The sequence below is a fragment of the Cataglyphis hispanica genome, chromosome 9 (genome assembly GCF_021464435.1).
Source record: "Cataglyphis hispanica isolate Lineage 1 chromosome 9, ULB_Chis1_1.0, whole genome shotgun sequence".
Classification (NCBI taxonomy): Eukaryota; Metazoa; Arthropoda; class Insecta; order Hymenoptera; family Formicidae; genus Cataglyphis; species Cataglyphis hispanica.
This window is the reverse complement of record NC_065962.1, coordinates 3,977,994-3,996,911: the sequence shown is the minus strand read 5'-3', so window position 1 is coordinate 3,996,911 and position 18,918 is coordinate 3,977,994. Positions and strand designations below refer to the sequence as shown.

General features: G+C 32.1%; 2 protein-coding genes and 1 long non-coding RNA gene across 5 annotated transcripts; 1 reads left to right on the top strand and 2 right to left on the bottom strand.

Annotated features, from left to right (window-relative positions):
• Positions 1 to 5,358: 5,358 nt before the first annotated feature.
• Positions 5,359 to 6,152, bottom strand: LOC126852084 (uncharacterized). Its single transcript, XR_007687786.1, has 2 exons — positions 5,904 to 6,152; positions 5,359 to 5,694 (listed from the first exon to the last, which is right to left on the bottom strand). It is a non-coding gene; the product is annotated as an uncharacterized LOC126852084 (long non-coding RNA).
• Positions 6,153 to 8,783: 2,631 nt separating this feature from the next.
• On the top strand, positions 8,784 to 16,253 carry LOC126851952 (protein flightless-1). Its single transcript, XM_050596315.1, has 22 exons — positions 8,784 to 9,198; positions 9,514 to 9,624; positions 9,818 to 10,056; positions 10,153 to 10,314; positions 10,391 to 10,611; positions 10,750 to 10,966; positions 11,113 to 11,354; positions 11,465 to 11,553; positions 11,653 to 11,723; positions 11,848 to 12,094; positions 12,204 to 12,389; positions 12,481 to 12,795; positions 12,999 to 13,171; positions 13,239 to 13,365; positions 13,449 to 13,571; positions 13,660 to 13,863; positions 13,945 to 14,066; positions 14,146 to 14,397; positions 14,487 to 14,616; positions 14,972 to 15,154; positions 15,255 to 15,368; positions 15,506 to 16,253. The coding sequence occupies exons 1-22, from the start codon at positions 9,136 to 9,138 to the stop codon at positions 15,638 to 15,640; spliced, it is 3,726 nt and encodes a 1,241-aa protein (XP_050452272.1). The 5' UTR covers positions 8,784 to 9,135; the 3' UTR covers positions 15,641 to 16,253.
• On the bottom strand, positions 16,024 to 18,598 carry LOC126852042 (essential MCU regulator, mitochondrial). 3 transcript variants are annotated; one of them, XM_050596520.1, is made up of 4 exons: positions 18,196 to 18,598; positions 17,393 to 17,870; positions 16,984 to 17,072; positions 16,024 to 16,639 (listed from the first exon to the last, which is right to left on the bottom strand). In XM_050596520.1, the coding sequence occupies exons 1-2, from the start codon at positions 18,203 to 18,205 to the stop codon at positions 17,464 to 17,466; spliced, it is 417 nt and encodes a 138-aa protein (XP_050452477.1). In that variant the 5' UTR covers positions 18,206 to 18,598; the 3' UTR covers positions 16,024 to 16,639; positions 16,984 to 17,072; positions 17,393 to 17,463. The 3 variants fall into 3 exon arrangements, with proteins under 3 accessions (XP_050452477.1, XP_050452475.1, XP_050452478.1); XM_050596518.1 differs by having other exon boundaries at positions 16,024 to 16,554; XM_050596521.1 differs by having other exon boundaries at positions 16,024 to 16,467.
• Between the last annotated feature and the right edge of the window lie 320 nt (positions 18,599 to 18,918).

Here is an 18,918-nt window from a genome sequence, read left to right as displayed (position 1 = left end):
CATGTTCCTTTAAAGATCTAGCATAGATGACTATATCATCCATATAAACGAATAATTCGTTACCTTGCAGCCCGGAAAGGACATTATCCATTAATCGTTGAAAGGTTGCAGGAGCGTTTTTTAAACCAAATGGCATTCTTTTAAATTGATAATGACCATATGGAGTTGAAAATGCGGTTTTTGGGGCGTCCTTAGATGCCATAGGAATTTGATGGAAACCAGAAGCTAAGTCGAGGACAGAAAAATATTTGGCAGATCCTAATTGATCGAGAATATCAGTTATATTTGGAAGAGGATAAGCATCTCCTATAGTTTTTTCGTTAAGGCTGCGATAATCGATGACCATTCGCCATCGCTTATTACCTTGAGAATCAGGTTTCTTTGGCACTATCCACACAGGAGAATTATAGGGAGAAGTAGAATATTCGATTAAGTCATTGAATAATAATTCATTAACTTGTTTATTAATTTCGTCTTTGTGGACAGGGGGAAATCGGTATTGTTTCGTATGGATAGGAATTTCGTCGGTTGTGGGTATAGAATGTTGCGTAGCATTAGTGGCTCCAAGACTGTCGTCTGGAAGATGAAATCTATCGGAATGATTAATAATCAACGATTTAACATTGTCTGACTCCTCGGAGTTCAAATGTTCCAATCGTAAAAGCTGCATGACAGCAGATGCGCGATCGCAAGGGGGGCTTCCTTGTCGAGAAAATTAACAGGGCAATATTATTATTATTTCTTTCATAATATAAAGGGTTATCAATAGAAGAATTAAGATTATTATAGATCGCTAAGGTCCCTAAGGCTGTGGCGATATAATTATTTTCAGAATTAAGTGAGTTTGTATTGATCACTGTATGCCCTAAGGTTGCAGTGATGTATTTAGAATTATTTTCTTTATTAATATCGAGAGTTGAGTTTTTGATAAGAGGATCGTTGGTCGTTTCATTCCCTCGGGCTTCAACGACACCGTCTCGGATCGTGGATCCTTCAAACGTATCCGCAAGATCAAAGTCTAGTAACTCGATAGAAGGAATTTTTATATCGTATTCACATTCAGTGGTATTAAAAATAGGTAAGTAAGCTTTGCCTTTAATGTTCGTGACGATTGCTTCTCCGAAATAAACATTTTCGGCTGGTGTATAACGTGGTATATATCCATATTGTTTTTCAGGATTAGTAATATTGATATAAAATGGAGATACAGATCGTTTACCAATATGAATATGAATTGTTTCCGAAAAAGGAATACTAGAGTTATCGTAATGCAAGCATTTATTTTTATAATCTATACTAGCCATTCGTTCTTTTAGAAACATATTTCCTAAAATACCATCTTGAGGAAAACCAACTGTGTCGGGAACTACATGGAAATAGGTGGGTAGATTGAGTAAATGTATGATGACGGAACCTACAGTACAGATAGGTTCAGAAGATATACCTTGAAGAATTAAGGTTTCATTTTTATCCAAGATTATATTTTCATTAATAAAGCGCTGTTTTATGAGATTAACTCCAGAGCCTGAGTCAATCATGAAAGAACATTTAATATTTAAATCTGGAGACGAAAGAATAACAGAGGGTAAACTACTAGATTTTATTTTATTTTCTACTCGTTCGATGCGGGTGACGGAATCAGAGTTTGGTTTTGAGGTAATGCCATAGTCACAGGCGCTTGTTGTGGAAGGGAAGGGCGCCCCGTCTGAATGTCGTTCCGGCGGACGCCGTTTATTACCGGAACGCTCTGTGCGTTTCCCGAATTATTATTATGGTTATTGGAATATGAAGTAGATGGATTATTTTCAGTAGATCGCCTATACGCGAGTTTGCGACATTCGTCTATAAGATGTCCGGGATTTTTGCAATAACGACATGTTTTTCCGATAGGATAATTAGGTCCAGGTATTCCGGGAATGAGTGGTTTTATAAAAGGAGTTGTATTATTTCGAGGATGTTGTGTTTCATTATATTGCGGTAAATTACTTGTTTGGGGAGGGCCCGATTTATTTAAGAAATCAGCGCGAGGGGAAAAGTTAGGTTTAGAAAGCGATACGGTCCGTTTACGCGCGTTTTCTGCTTCTAAAGTTTTTGAAAGTTGTATTGCCGATTCTAGAGCTCCATCGAATGTATAAGATCCTTCTAATTTAACTCTGATTAAAAGATCGGAAGGGAGACCGTTAATAAAACTTGTAGTTACGCTACGCTCAATACTATCTTTTGTAATTTCGTCTATATATCCACCGGCATTAGTTTCCCCATCAATTATAGCTGCGCGTAATTCCTTTACTCTTTCTATATAATCAAATATATTTTCGTTAGGTTTCATATAAATGTTTGCTAATTCTCCGCGATATTGGTCTACGGATTTGTTAGGGCCAAAAATTCTTTTTAATTTTCTTGTTAGTTCGAAAACAGTATGATATTCCGTACCTTCTATAGCAGCGTAAGCATGTCCCTGTAATTTATTAATTATTAATTGTACTAAATGATATTCATGATAACCAGGAATTAATTCGAGAGCTCGTTCACACATTTTGCTGAAATAAAAAACAGAAATTTTGTGTCCATCATATTTAGGAATAGAATCAACTACATCTTTAAGGCGAATCGGGGAGGCTGTATCTGCAGGGCTAGACCTGCGAGGAAAATTTTGAGCGGAATAGTAATCGGAATTATAATTTGGTTGTTGATTGTGAGGTGGATTAGAAAATTGAATGTCGTTAATACGTTGATTTAATTGTTCCATTTGTTCAGGCAATGAAACTAAAGCAGAGATTTGTTCATTCAGATTTTTTATTATTGACTCGTGTTGATTGTTATCGGAATTAGCATTTCTACTTTGTTCGATTTCGCGTTGTAAGTTTTTCAATTCATCCTGTTTTATTTGTAACATTTTGGCATGTTCTTTAAGCATCTTTTCTTTTTCATTTAATTTTTGATTGAGGATTTCTAAATCTGATTGTGTTAAAATTTCGTTAGTATCAGAAGGAGTGTTAGAACATTGGGATCGTGTATTAGGCATGATTAATTATTTAGGTTACTATAATGGATGTATGTATATGTTTTGATTCAAAGAATATGATTCAAGGTTTAGATTTTTCTTACGTTGTTAAATTTATTTATTTTGGACCAAATAATTCATAAATTTTATAGATTTTGCGACGAGGATCTGTTTGTTCGATTGTTTTATAATCAGGATGTTTATATTCAAATTCAATCGGTATTAGCTTATAGTTCGTATTTTTAGTCTCGTTAAGCTTAGATTTATCCGAGTTATTGTCGGAATTAGATTTATCTAAATTACCATCAGATTTAAATTTGTCTAAATTATCGTCAGGTTTAGAGTTATCTGAATTGTAATTAGGTTTTGCAATTTCGTAAGATGAGGAAGAGGGTCTTGGGAAGAAAGAAGTGCTTCTTTAATCTGGAATTTAATTTTTTTAATTTGAACTCGACGTCCACCCTTTTTGGGCATCTATACAAAGATTGAAATATGTCAGAAATTCAACACAGTTCGTTGCCGCGTTATCCGGCAGCGACGATTACAACTGTTGCCACACTCCTCGTCAGCGACAATTGTTCGTTGCCACACTTTTTCGGCAGCGATAGCATTTGTTGCCACACTCTTCGTCAGCGACAATACTACGCCACACCTTTTCCGGCAGCGACAATTACAACTGTTGCCACACTCTTCGTCAGCGACAATTGTTTTGTTGCCACGCTTTCAGCAGCAATAGTATTTGTTGCCACACTCTTCGTCAGCGACAATACTATGCCTCGCTGTACAGCGACGAATCTTAGGTGAATTTCAAGTTATATAAATATTGATCTTTAAGTTAAAAATATGTATATAAATTATTTTCTTTTTAGAAGAAAAGGATTAATTTCGAGACTTTTTCCCTCGGGAAGATCCTTGTTAGTCCTTTTGGCAATCCCACCGCTGCCACCAAAATTTAAAATGTTACATCTCAGCGACGCTCTTTCTCTCTCTATACCTCAGTTAGTGAGAAAAGATTGCTCTCTACTTTTATAGGGCAACCTGCTTCCACCGGCTATACCCCAGGGACGCCGAGAGCTAGGACTAATCTAGTGGATCTAGGGGAATGATGTAGGCGCGGAACTATTTGGTTACTAGGAAGTTTCACTAGGTATTTTAGGGATATGGACGCAACTAGGTATACGTAATTCGAAGGTTAATCAGATTTAAAGAATAGACCTTTAATATTATAATAAAAGAAAGATATCGATTATGGTTGCGTTTTAGCGGCAAGTCCGCTTGTATTGCGGGTGCACCATATGCAAGGGGCTTATTACTTAAGATATAATAATAATTAGAAACAGTACAAGAGTTATAGAATTAAGATTCGGAAAGGAATATTATAATAGAAATTAAGAGTAATTAATAAATCGTGGACATTAAATAATAGAGAGTTAGTTAGATCGAATTAATTTATTATGAGAATTGTCTAAAGGATAAGGTCTTTTATTTAATATCAATACTTGATTATATTATGACTCTAAATTTCTGATAGAAAGGGAAGGTTTAGAAAAGAGGTCGAATGTCGCCAGGGCACCGTAATAGCGCTCGGCAACTAGGTTCAAGGATTGGGTTGTGTTCAGAAAATTAGATAATAAATTTGATTTCAATTTAATCTCCTGTTGTCATTTCTTGTGGGAGATTTTTAAATTGATAGGAAACGTCGCCAGGGCACCTCGATCAGCGCTCGGCAACGAGGTCAAAATTTAGGAAAAAGGGAGTCGCCAGGGGCACCATAAGCGCTCGGCAACGAGGTCAAAATTTAGGAAAAAGGGAGTCGCCAGGGCACCATAAGCGCTCGGCAACGAGGTTTAAGGATTATATTCAGAATTTAGGAAGAAAGGAGGGAGTCGCCAGGGGCACCATAAGCGCTCGGCAACGATGGATTTTCGGGAAAAAGAGCAAGGTGTTGCAAGATTAAGTCTAGTTCAAATGACAACAGTAGTATATATTTTGCATGGAATTTATAAATCTTACTTAGTATTGATATTAAGGGTGTGTTTTAAATAATAGTAGGATAATAGATTAAAGTTGACTGACTGGAAACTGTCAGCCACATGCTAATGCTTGACAGAGGATTTCTTATTATTTAGAGGATGAAAAGATAATTAATTGATATTAGGGGTTATCAGTTAATTCAAATAAGGTTTCTAATATTTATGGAAAGATGGGATTTATAGTGATTGTAAGTACTTACCGTGATGTGGCAGAAAAATCTTTCCTTCTGTTCAAGTTCTGGTCGTACTCTGTTAGGCCCTTCTCTCGTCCTTTAAGACCTCGGTCGTGGATGAAGTAGGCCGGATAAAAGTACTCAGATGTATGCACAAAGTTTTTTATTATTTCCTTAGTTTTACACAACTTAATACTGAATCGACAATTATATTAATCGAAATGGAATAGTGAATAGTACGCGAACAATGAACGAATAATACGGAGCGAATACTTATACGAAATAGTAAGGAATTAATAATGAATAATGTTAGCTAAGAATAAATGATTCGAATGTTTGAAGAGCTCTGAATTGACTGCAATGAACGTAATGCTGAATTGACTGAATGTAATGCCCCGAACTGAATGCTCGAACTGACTGCTCCGATTTGACTGCCCGATTTGACTGTTCCGATTTGACTGCCCGATTTGACTGCCCGATTTGACTGCAATGAACGTAATGCTCTGAATTGACTGCCCGATTTGACTGCAATGAACGTAATGCTCTGAATTGACTGCCCGATTTGACTGCCCCGATTTGACTGCTCCGATTTGACTGCTCCGATTTGACTGCCCCGATTTGACTGCCCCGATTTGTCTGCCCCGATTTGACTGCCCCGATTTGACTGCTCCGATTTGACTGCCCCGATTTGACTGCCCCGAAGGTTCGAAATCGCCGGCTTATATACTGTCGAAACAAAGGGTCTTCGGGCCGTGCGCAGCACACGCGTCGCGCTCTGGAAGATTCTTAGAATGATTCAGTGAAGGACTTCTGAGAAGAAAGATTTTTAACAACAATTCTTCTGAGAATTGTCGATCGATATGTTTATCTGACTATTGAGTTTCGGCGCTCGTGGTCGTAGCCGTCGCATGTCCGTTCGACTTATCGCTCGCAATATCAGGTTTCACTAACATGAGGCCTCTTATGCGCATTCTCTTCTTAAACTTAGTTAATATTTTATAATATAAAATCCTTAATAATATGGTTAATATTTATGCTTATTAATTTATGGAATCATTTGTTCTATTTATTTCAGTTCTGATAATAAGTTGGCAATTTAAATAAAGTTATGGCATTCTATAGTTTATTAAAAATATAGATATTTTAGATAACTTATATGTATTATATGTAATATATATATAATTTATGATTCCATAGAATATAAGCCTCTTAAATTTATATTTATGGTCGCTTGATCGATACTACAATAAAGCATATTAATTTTATTAAAATCATTTCTTTATGGAAGCATTCACGCATTATATAATAACTTGTTTTAATTAATATGATTTTAATTATTTATAAAGTATAATTGTATTGGATATAGTATTGAAAGTTTTATATGTGATGTTTTGGATAAAATAATTATAAATATTCAACAAATTATAGTCAACAAATTATTATTATATACGTTTTATGATTCCATAAAGTACGGCGCATTTATTCCTCAATTTAAGAGTGAGTAATTATTATATATATTTGTCTGTATGATTAAGTATTAAAATCTTAAAAGTTAGATATTAGTATCGATATTATCGAGTATGAAACTCGCTCGCAAGTTCGTTCTTAAAGTAATCAGCAGGTTAGTTCTAGAAAGTCACTGCTGTACAACTAGCTAGTTCTAAATAATGCTTCCTGATTCGTCAATCCAAGGAATTCTCAATTCCTTGCGCCATCGATTATTATTACTAAAAGGATTAAAATATATTCAGGTTTTAGGCTAAATAACCATATGGAACTAAAATAATAAGCGATTAATGAAATTAGTTAACAATTAAAATAAAAGCAAATGGATTACATAATTATTCTATAGGTATTTTGTAGGGATAAAAGCGGTACTTAATTACTAGCTAAAATATAGTTTTAAAATTGGCAGGACGTTACACAACAAATTATTATTATATACGTTTTATGATTCCATAAAGTACAGCGCATTTACTCCTCAATTTAAGAGTGAGTAATTATTATATATATATTTGTCTGTACGATTAAATATTAAAATCTTAAAAGTTAGATATTAGTATCGATATTATCGAGTGTGAAACTCGCTCGCAAGTTCGTTCTTAAAGTAATCAGCAGGTTAGTTCTAGAAAGTGCTGTACAACTAGCTAGTTCTAAATAATGCTTCCTGATTCGTCGATCCAAGGAATTTTCAATTCCTTGCGCCATCGATTATTATTACTAAAAGGATTAAAATATATTCGGTTTTTAGGCTAAATAACCATATGGAACTAGAATGATAAGCGATTAATGAAATTAGTTAACAATTAAAATAAAAGCAAATGGATTACATAATTATTCCATAGGTATTTTGCAGGGATAAAAGCGGTACTTAATTACTAGCTAAAATATAGTTTTTAAAATTGGCAGGCCGTTACACCCTATAAAAGTAGAGAGCAATCTTTTTCTCACTAACTGAGGTATAGAGAGAGAAAGAGCGTCGCTGAGACGTAACAAGAGCAATCTTTTTCTCACTAACTGAGGTATAGAGAGAGAAAGAGCGTCGCTGAGACGTAACAGCACCAATCTTATTCAAAGTGGTCGCAATCAAAAGCTTGTATCCACATTTTATACACATAATAAAAGTGCGTTAGATTTTTGATTAACGGCTTTAGTTCTTAAATATTTTAATTGAATGTTTACAAGACCTAAAATTTCGGATAAGCTATTTGGTAGTGCCGTGCCCCTGTATATAGGCAAACTATTTCACAAGCTAGTAGAAAGTATTTTTCTTATGTACTTGGCGTCGCGACGCTACCGCGTCGCTTGATATAGAAATCTGTGAATAGTCCTCAAGATTTTTTTTTATACATCACTTCTGTGTGTGAGAAAAACGAATTTTTATAAAGCCATTATATACACAACTTATGATTCGCTAAAAGATAATTAATATAAGATAATTAATGTATATTAAAGATAATTATATATATATGTATATATATATATATATATATATATATATATATATATATATAATTAAAAATTTATATACTGAAAATATATAAATTATTTTTAATATATATTATTTTTAATATATATTTATTTTTATAATTATATATATATATATATATATATATATATAAATTATAAAAATAAATAAATATTAAAATAATTTATATATTTCAATATATAAATTTTTAATTTTATTATTTATTATTGATATATATTAAATGCTTTTAATATCTATCAATAATAAATAATAAAATTAAAAATTTATATATTGAAAATATATAAATTATTTTTAATATTTATTTTATAATTATATATATATATATATATATATATATATATATATATATTATATATATATATATATATATATATATACATATATATAATTTACAAACATATCTATCTGGCAAAAATATAAGATGAAAATCAATTTTGATACTTTTTATTTCCATTTAGCATTAAAATATGAGTAACCTAATAAGATCACACAAAACAATAAATTTATTAAATTTATTCCAATAAAATGATAATTTATAGCAGATATATTAATTATATGTTTTATATTCCAACAGCAATTAAAATAGATAAATAGAGCACTATTACTCGCGACTGTCTATACATCGACGGATGATGTTCATCTCTGAATATCCAGTTATCTTTCGTTCATCGTGATGCGCGCCCAATTCGCCGACTGGATGAGACACTGGACACTGGACCCAAGACCAAGGCCCAGGTGCGATAGTTGAAGCGAAGCGAGAAAGCTTTTCGGTTATCGCACGCCCACATGGCACGATAAGATCGGCACGACAGACATCCTGATCGAATGGACGCGGCGCATTGCGATACAAATACTTAGTAGGATACTGAGTATTTCGTATCTTGAAGCACGCACGTCGTCGTTGACGTGGTCATCGTGCAATAACCATCCGGCGCGATGGCGAATACCGGAGTGTTGCCATTTGTGCGAGGCGTGGACTTCAGCAGCAACGACTTTGGCGTGAGTACGCAGGGGATTTAACGGCTATTAACCTCAAAGAGAGATTAAAATATCTCTTAAATGTATCTACAATCTCTCTTGTTTTAATCTTTTTCTTGTTTTTTTTTAGTAATTTTTATATACTCATTTGTAACTTTGTTTATTTAATAGTACAAATATTCTTTATGTACAAGTAAATTGTGATACATCGTTATTTCAATATGAAAAAAACAAACATATTTTTGATAACAAGTTATTTTTTATTTATCAATGACAAAGACTTAGGACCAATTATATGAATAGCAGTTATACTAAAACTTATTTTAATATTTTTAGAATAGCAAATTTCCTGAATCCATGCGTCTTATGACTGGAATACAATGGTTGAAATTAGACAAAACAAATTTGACAGAAATTCCAGAGGAGATGGGAAAATTATTGAAATTGGTAAAATAGCTTTCTAAAGTATTATCAGTAAAATAATAATATATTTTAATATATCACTATTATTATTATTATTTTATTAAAAATATATATAATTATTTCTTACATGAATTTATTAAAGACAATTTATATATATGTCATGTATTATTTATTTGGCTAGAAGCATTTTTAATATAGTGATTTAATCATGTGTCAGGAACATCTATCACTTGTCAAAAATAAGTTGGAACGCTTGTATGGAGAATTGACAGAATTGGGATGTCTCAGGACGTTGAACATAAGGCATAACAATATAAAATCTAGTGGTATTCCAGCAGAATTATTTCACTTAGAGGAATTGACAACATTAGATTTAAGTCATAATAATTTGAAAGAGGTACCTGAAGGCTTAGAGAGAGCACGTTCTTTGCTCAATCTTAACTTAAGCCATAATCAGTATGTATATCAACAAATAAATATAATATATATTATAATATTTATGACTGTAGGAAGATATTGAGAGACTTTTGATATTATTTTTTTTTCTTTCAGTATCGAGACTATACCAAATACATTGTTTATCCACTTGACAGACTTATTGTTTTTGGATCTTAGTCACAATAAATTAGAAACAGTGCCACCACAGACTCGACGTTTGGCTAATCTACAGACTTTAAATCTGAATCATAATCCTTTGGGTCATTTTCAGTTAAGGTAGAAATACTATTGCTTATATCAATCTTTGGGAAATATTTCCTTCAGTAAGAAATCTTTATTTAAATTATTTTAGACAATTGCCATCATTGATGAATTTAACAACATTACAAATGCGTAACACACAACGAACATTGAGTAATATACCTTCTAGTCTAGAAACCTTAACCAATTTGCAAGAACTAGATTTATCTCAAAATAATTTACCCCGAGTGCCCGATGCACTTTATTCCTTATCAAATTTACGTCGTTTAAATCTCAGTGATAATCAGATAATGGAACTATCAACAGCAATTGGTGAGTAGATTTTTTTTACAATGGTCTTATCTATGGATATATGTAAGAGATATATGTATGTAATGATCTTATCCAATTCAGTAAAACAAGATCTTTGTATCTTTTAACTTTCTAAACTTATCTTTTGTATCTTTTAAGAACTTTGGATGAAATTGGAAACTCTGAATGTATCACGAAACAAATTAAGTGCAATACCAGCTTCTCTGTGCAAGATTTCCACATTAAAAAGATTATATTTAAATGATAATGAATTAGATTTTGAGGGTATACCTTCTGGAATAGGAAAATTATCATCCCTTCAAGTATTCTCTGCTGCTAACAATCATTTAGAAATGATACCAGAAGGGCTATGCAGGTGATAATCTTTTTTATTCTTTTTTTACTTTTGTTATTTTTTTATCTTTATTATTTTATTGTAAAAGAAATAGAGATCTTTTTTAACAAAATATTATAAAGAGATGTAATATAGAGATATTATAGAGATATTATATTTTTTTTTAGATGTGGTGCATTAAAGCAATTAATATTAACATCAAACCGATTGATTACTGTACCAGACGCCATTCATCTTCTTACCGATCTAGAACAATTAGATTTACGAGACAATCCAAATTTAGTGATGCCGCCAAAACCGACAGAAGTACAAAGGGGATCGGGTATCGAATTTTATAATATCGACTTCTCTTTGCAACATCAGTTGCGTCTTGCTGGTGCTAATGTACCAGTCCCAATTCAAGCTGCTAGTATGTATTATGGCCATCAAATACACGAGTCAATTGATAAAATAAAATTAACATATCTATCATAAAAATCTATCATTTTATTTCACGATTTTGTACGTTTTCGATTCTAGATAGTAAAGATCCAATTGCACGTAAAATGAGGTTGAGAAGAAGGAGAGATCAGGAAGAAGCTGATCAAGATCAAGCCAAGATACTTAAAGTATATCTTTATTTTACTAATTAGTATTATTGTATTTACTAATTAGTATTAACAGAGTTTATATAAAGAAAATTGTGCAATTTTTACAATTGTTTTCAGGGCATGAAAGACATAGCAAAGGAGAAGAATAAAGATAAAGAATGTGAGGAATCGAAAGTAGAATCTCTAAAGTAAGTAATCTGTAAATCTTATGTATAAATCTTATCTGTCAATTTTTTACATATTATAGCAAAGCTTTTTAGCATAAATTTTTATTACACAGCATCATACAAAGTCAAATAATTAATTTTTTAGACCTAAGCGATGGGACGAGGCTTTGGAGAAACCACCTTTAGATTACTCTGAATTTTTCGACGAAGATGCTGGTCAAATACCCGGGCTATCAATCTGGGAGATAGAAAACTTTTTGCCAAACGAGATCGAGGAAGTGGCGCATGGCAAGTTTTACGAAGGTGATTGTTACATCATCTTGAAAACTGGGATAGATGAGGGTGGATCGTTGACCTGGGCAATCTATTTCTGGATTGGAGAAAAGGCAACGGTAGATTTATTTTTGAACAGATACAATAAAAAAAGGTTAAGAGGATGTTAAGAATTATTTCACACAGATAATCATACACGATTAATTTAATTATAATTTGCGTCCGCAGTTGGATAAAAGAGCGTGTGCTGCAATCCATGCTGTAAATTTGAGAAACTACTTAGGCGCACAATGTCGGACGATCAGAGAGGAACAGGGAGACGAATCGGATGAATTTCTAATGCTGTTCGATTCGGGTATTACATACATCGAAGGCGGACGAACGTCGTCCGGTTTTTATACGGTGGAAGATACAGTGAGGATTTAATTCTTTTTTATATAAGTATCATGATTAAATTTTTGAAGAAAGAATTGAAATTATCTTAAGCTTACGTTTTTTTTTTCAGCCAGCAATTACTCGTCTATATAGAGTACATGCGGCAGGAGCGTCTATACATTTAGAGCCAGTTCCAGTTTCTATTGAATCTCTGGATCCTGGTTATGTATTTGTTCTTGACACGGGAAATAAAATATTTATGTGGTATGGAAAGAAAGCGAAAAGTACGCTAAAATCCAAAGCGCGACTGATGGCGGAGAAAATTAATAAGAACGAACGGAAAAATAAAGCCGAGATTATAACAGAAGTTATGAATACCGAGTCGGAAGATTTCCTGCTGTATTTAGACGTGGAAGAGCATGAACGAAAAGATTTGCAAATTATTGTAAGTTCCTCTTTTTACTAACTTAACGATACAAAAATGTAAGATATAAAAATATAAAAATAAATTTACAATTATATAAGAAGAAATTTGAAGTTTTATTTAATTTGCTGAAATAACGTATGTAATTATTTCTTTTTATTAATTATCTTTATTAATTATCTTAATTATTTTTTTATTAATAATCTCGTGTGTTTATACAATAGGAACACATAGATCCAAATTTTGTGCCTCTTACACCTAGATTGTATCAAGTTCAACTTGGTATGGGTTATCTGGAATTACCACAAGTTGAAGTTCCTCATGGAAAATTAACGAATACCTTGCTAAATAATCGCAATGTATATATATTAGATTGCTATTTGGATGTATATGTTTGGTAAGTATAAAGAACCTTTGCTCTAAAATTAAACATGTGTTGATTAATTAATTGCACATAATTATAGGTTTGGCAAAAAATCAACGAGATTAGTGCGCGCCGCTGCTGTAAAGTTATCTCAAGAATTGTTTAATATGATAGAAAGACCGGAATATGCAATGGTAACAAGATTACAAGAGGGTACTGAATCCCAGGTACAAATAGATTCTTCTTTAATATTAATTTGCAATTCTTTTTTATTAATACTTTTTTATGTATATATGTTTTATATATATAGATTTTTAAGTCTAAATTTATTGGATGGGACGAAGTGATTGCTGTGGATTTCACTAGGACAGCTGAGTCTGTTGCTAAAACTGGGGCAGATCTCACTAAATGGGCTAAGCAACAGGAAACAAAAGTATGTCCAAGTATATTTTGTAATAATTTGGCATTTACTTGAATATCACTTATTAATTATTTTTATTAATATTTTCTGTCATTTCCAGGCAGATTTGGCAGCTTTATTTATGCCGCGACAACCGCTGATGTCAGCTGCCGAAGCGCATCAACTCATGACTGAGTGGAACGATGATTTGGAGGGAATGGAAGCATTGGTGTTGGAGGGGAAAAAATTCGTACGTCTGCCAGAAGAGGAACTAGGACATTTTTACAGTGCAGATTGTTATGTCTTTTTATGTCGGTATTGGATGGTATGTAGATGTATCACACTTTATTGAAGTAAAACTGTAAAGAATTTATGATAAATGCTTATTTGCTTTTAATTAAAATAGCCACTGGATATAACAGAGAACGAGGATGGTGAGGAGCAATTCGAAGATGATTATCAGTGTACAGTGTATTTTTGGCAAGGCAGAGATGCAGGAAATATGGGATGGCTAACGTTTACATTTAGGTAAAGATTATAGATATATTTGCTTATCAAGATAAAATATTTAGATAAAGCTTATCTTTTATACTGCTATTTGTTTCAGTTTACAAAAAAAATTTAAATCGTTGTTCGGCGAAAATTTGGAAGTTGTGAGAACACATCAACAACAAGAAAATCTAAAGTTCATGAGTTACTTCAAACGGAAATTCATCATTCATCAAGGTAAACGTAAACAGCCGAAACTCGCGGGAAGCAACAAAGTGGAATTTTATCATCTGCGAAGTAATGGTAGTGCCTTGTGTACTCGACTTATTCAAATACCAGCAGATTCAACATTATTAAATTCTGCGTTTTGGTAAGACATCTGACACACGATTACATTCCGCTTCGATAATGTATTAATAATGTATTAATGTGTGTATATTTTCTTTTTTTTATTTATAGTTATCTTTTAAATGTGCCATTCAACAATTCTGACGAAGGAACCGGTATTGTGTACGCATGGATTGGGTCGAAAGCTGATTCCGAAGATGCTCGTTTAATCGGAGAAATTGCAGAGGAAATGTTCAATAATGTGAGTTACTTCTAATTAGATCTAAAAAATTGATTTAAAACTGAACCAGTGTGAGATGAGTAATATAACTAAATGTTTGCCAAAATATTTTAATATATTCTAAAAAAGAATATCTCTCTCTTTTATATACAACGTACACCTCTTTTCTTTCAAAAACTAAGAATTTTAGAGAAAAACGTTTTGAACAAAAATTGTATGATTTTGAGGGGAACATAAGATGGTGTCATTGGTTTGACCTTGGATGGCATCGTTAAGGTCAAGTCAAGGATATTTGTGTGTGTGTGTGTGTGTGTGTATAGGTATATGCATATGTATATGTACACACACACACACACGCACTGTATATATGTTACAGCCTTGGATAAGCCTGCAAGTATTGAATGAAGGCGAGGAACCAGACAATTTTTTTTGGGTGGCACTGGGAGGAAAGAAACCATATGACACTGATGCAGAGTATATGAATTATACAAGACTATTTAGATGTTCTAATGAGAAGGGGTACTTTACCATCAGTGAAAAATGCACTGATTTTTGCCAAGTAAATTTTTATAAATATAACATTGATATTAAACTTCTTATAATAAATGTTAAGTTTTACGATTTTTATGAAAGAATGAATGACATTGCATTTTTTACAGGATGATTTGGCAGATGATGATATAATGATCCTCGATAATGGAGAACAAGTGTTTCTTTGGCTAGGCACTCGTTGTTCAGAAGTCGAAATCAAATTGGCTTACAAATCAGCTCAGGTATACAGCTGAAGTATACAAATTAAGTTGTCACGATTCGTATAAAAATATTATCAATATTGTAAATATTCTATAGCAAAGTAAATTAATTTCGAGTAGTCATGATGTAAAACTGGGCAATTTCTCTTCTTTCTCAGGTATATATTCAACATTTGCGTGTGAAGCAGCCCGAGAAACCCCGTAAGTTATTTTTAACTGCCAAAGGTAAGGAATCTAGAAGATTCACGAAATGTTTTCATGGCTGGGGTTTACACAAAAGACCGCCGCAGTAAAATCGAGTCAATTTTCATTATACGCTTATTATGTGGAATAATTTTGCACAGGCAGAATGAACACAAGCGCAACAGTCTTAGATTTGTAATGTGTCGTGATTTTGTTTTTTCGTTTTTACTCATACTTTGTAATCAAACAGAAGTCAATCCATTGCAATAATCTGGATATCTTTAATGTGAATAATCACTCTAGATGAGAAAACATGATAATTGCTCTTATTCAAAATATATTAAACTTATCAAATATATCAAAATATATCTAATTTACAGAGCTTACATTTTCACATTTGCTTTTGATTAACTAAATAATTCTTATAGACTTCTATCTTGAGCACATGTTACTACTACGCATCAATCTGCTTGGTATATGTAATTCAATTCAATATAATTAAATTCTTTTCTTTATTAATAACACTTTTTTGGTTAAGTCTGATTCTTTAACTGATGCAAGCACATAGTTTTTTTACCATACATGTATTTTGGAATTCCACACATGATGATTCTTTGTGACAAGATTCTCTTCTACTTTATTACACATTAAAAAGAACACATATATCTGCCTTAATTGTTATAATCTATATACTGTGTATTCAATAAAAAACTTATTTATTTATTTATGCACATGTATTTATGATCTTTCATATAGACTAGATAGTGTATTTGCTTTTATTTCTTATAGTTTTGTTTCAGATAGATAACATGATAGTACACATTTAAAAAAATCATTCAATGAATTGTGATACAAACTTTATCGTCGTGTTATATAATATTAAAAGAAGTGAAGTTTTTTCTTTCTCTTCTTTTTTTGTAGAGAAACATTAAATCTTCTGTAAGAAGGATAAAATTCATTTGTATAGTGTTAAAAGGAGTCTTTTCACAAACTTTATACATTTATGCTATGCGCCTTTACACACCTGCACAAATAAATATTATTAAAACGTCAATACTAAGCAGGTTATTGAATATCGCATTCAAAAATTTATGAATATTAATTGAAGACTGAAAAGAAATATGTGTAACTATAATAACATGTACATCTGATATAAAACTTGATAGTATAGATGCCATAATGAGCGTTTTTGTATTACTTATGCTGTATTTAACAGTTCAATTTATATATATATATAAATTGAACTGTTGATTGATCTAAATATATATATATATATATATATATATATATATATATATATATATATATATATTTAGATCAAGAAATACAATAGTGATCACGTCCAATAACAAGATTTAAATTTTTAAAAGTTCTACTTCCAACAACTATAAATAAATATTTCTATAATAATTTACACATAATCTCTCAGGTATTAGAGTATATTATAAGATACCTAAATTATATAAGCAAAGAGATTTCTCTTCCTGCATTGCTTGAATTTATATAATTTCTTCTCTTGTATCACTGTAGCATCAAATAACTCTGAAAATAAGCCAGTGTAAGAGTGAAATTTTGATGTATATATAAGATGGTCACATTTGATGTTAACAAAAATCATTGTAAAAATATAGTATCAGTAATCTTTCTATTAGAATCAATAAGTTGTTAAAATATGTAGTATAATAAACACAAATTATTGTTTTTAAAACTATTATAATTTAAAAAATTTTTAATTTATGGAAATTATAATTTTTTTAACATATAAAAAAATAGATACAATTCTTTTATATATATAGCTTATGTGCATTAAAATTTTTAGGTACAATTTTTACAAATTATACGAAAAACATATAATAAATTACCGTTAGTATTAAGAGCATGTCTAATCGGCTGATTACTTTCAATTACAATGGAATGAAATGCTGACGTTATATTAATCATCGTCATCGTCATCGTCATCATCAGAGGGAACAAAAAGATCGTTCTCCTCCAAAAAGTTGGCAACGTTCTTGCTGATCGTGGCACCGACCAGGAGACCGAACACGACACTGCTGACAACGCCCAGAAAACTGAACGGAGTTCTCTTTGGCTCGGGTAGGATTGCTCCGGATGGTGTGGTTATCGATGATCGGAGAAACGATTTGGATAGTGTGTGCGTTCTTTTAAAGGCTGTCGTGCCATAAAACAAAGATTTCACCCTATGCAACAGCATTCTCTTTTGCTTGGGTTTGTTTTCAGGTGAACAGCTGATCGCACATTTGGAATTTGGAACTGCTTGGAATTCGCGAGCAGTGATGTTTCGATCAGAGCTTCCTTTTTCGCGTATGCGCGTTAGTGTAGCTGAAAATATAGCGTGAAGTATTATGGGCGCGAAAATCTTGTGAATTGAAAAGAGAAATTTGAGAAAAATTGATTAGTAAATAATATATATTGGTCCGGCTAACTTTACAACTTCCAGTTAATCATCTTTACTTTATCTAACTGCACGTTTCTTTTTTATTTTTTAGATTAAATTATAGACCACTAACGTTGTAAATAAAGCATTTGTGACCACCTAATGATTTTGCATCGAATAAATCCTCATTTAATCGATTAGACCGAAAATAAAAAATGTCCAGCTAACTTTACATCAAAATTTTTATTTAATTTAAAAAATACAACTAACCACTAAACATTTTAATTAGGCTATCGATCACCACCAAACAATTATCAAACAATTAGATAATTTTAGTTTCCAGTTAGTCATCTCCACTATCTAACCGCATATAGTTTTTTATTTTTTCGATAAATGATATGAACCACCAAATGTTGTAAATAAATTCGTGACCACTATGATTCTGCATCGAATAAAGCCGATCGCACACACTTTCCGTAACCGTAATAGTAACCATAACGTAAGGATTCGACCAATCGCATTACTTAATTCGACTGTCCATAACAACGTGATAACAAAAATTTCAGTCGTAAAGGTATATCCAAATAAAAATAGCGCAGAGAAATATGCAAGAAAATTAATTAGTTCACATAAGTATGCATTGGCCTAGTTTACACCGATTGTTTAATACGCGTATCAAGTGCTATATTTGTACTAAATGTAGTTAGTCCCAGTAGTAAACGATGACGTACTTAGCTGGTACGATACGCATCGAGAGACGTCTATCGTATCAAAATGATATGCATATCAAGCATATGCGTGGCGTTGTAAACACTCATGCAGTAAAGAATCTATTCTGATATCTGACTTCTGATGATTAGTCTGATGGCTATTTACTTCATTCTTCGTCGAAGTATTTTATCCTTGAAAAGATATTAAAAAAATATCGTGCAAGAGCAAAAGAGACCAAAGCTGGACCAAAAAGGAAACACGTATATTTTTAGAATTATGTAT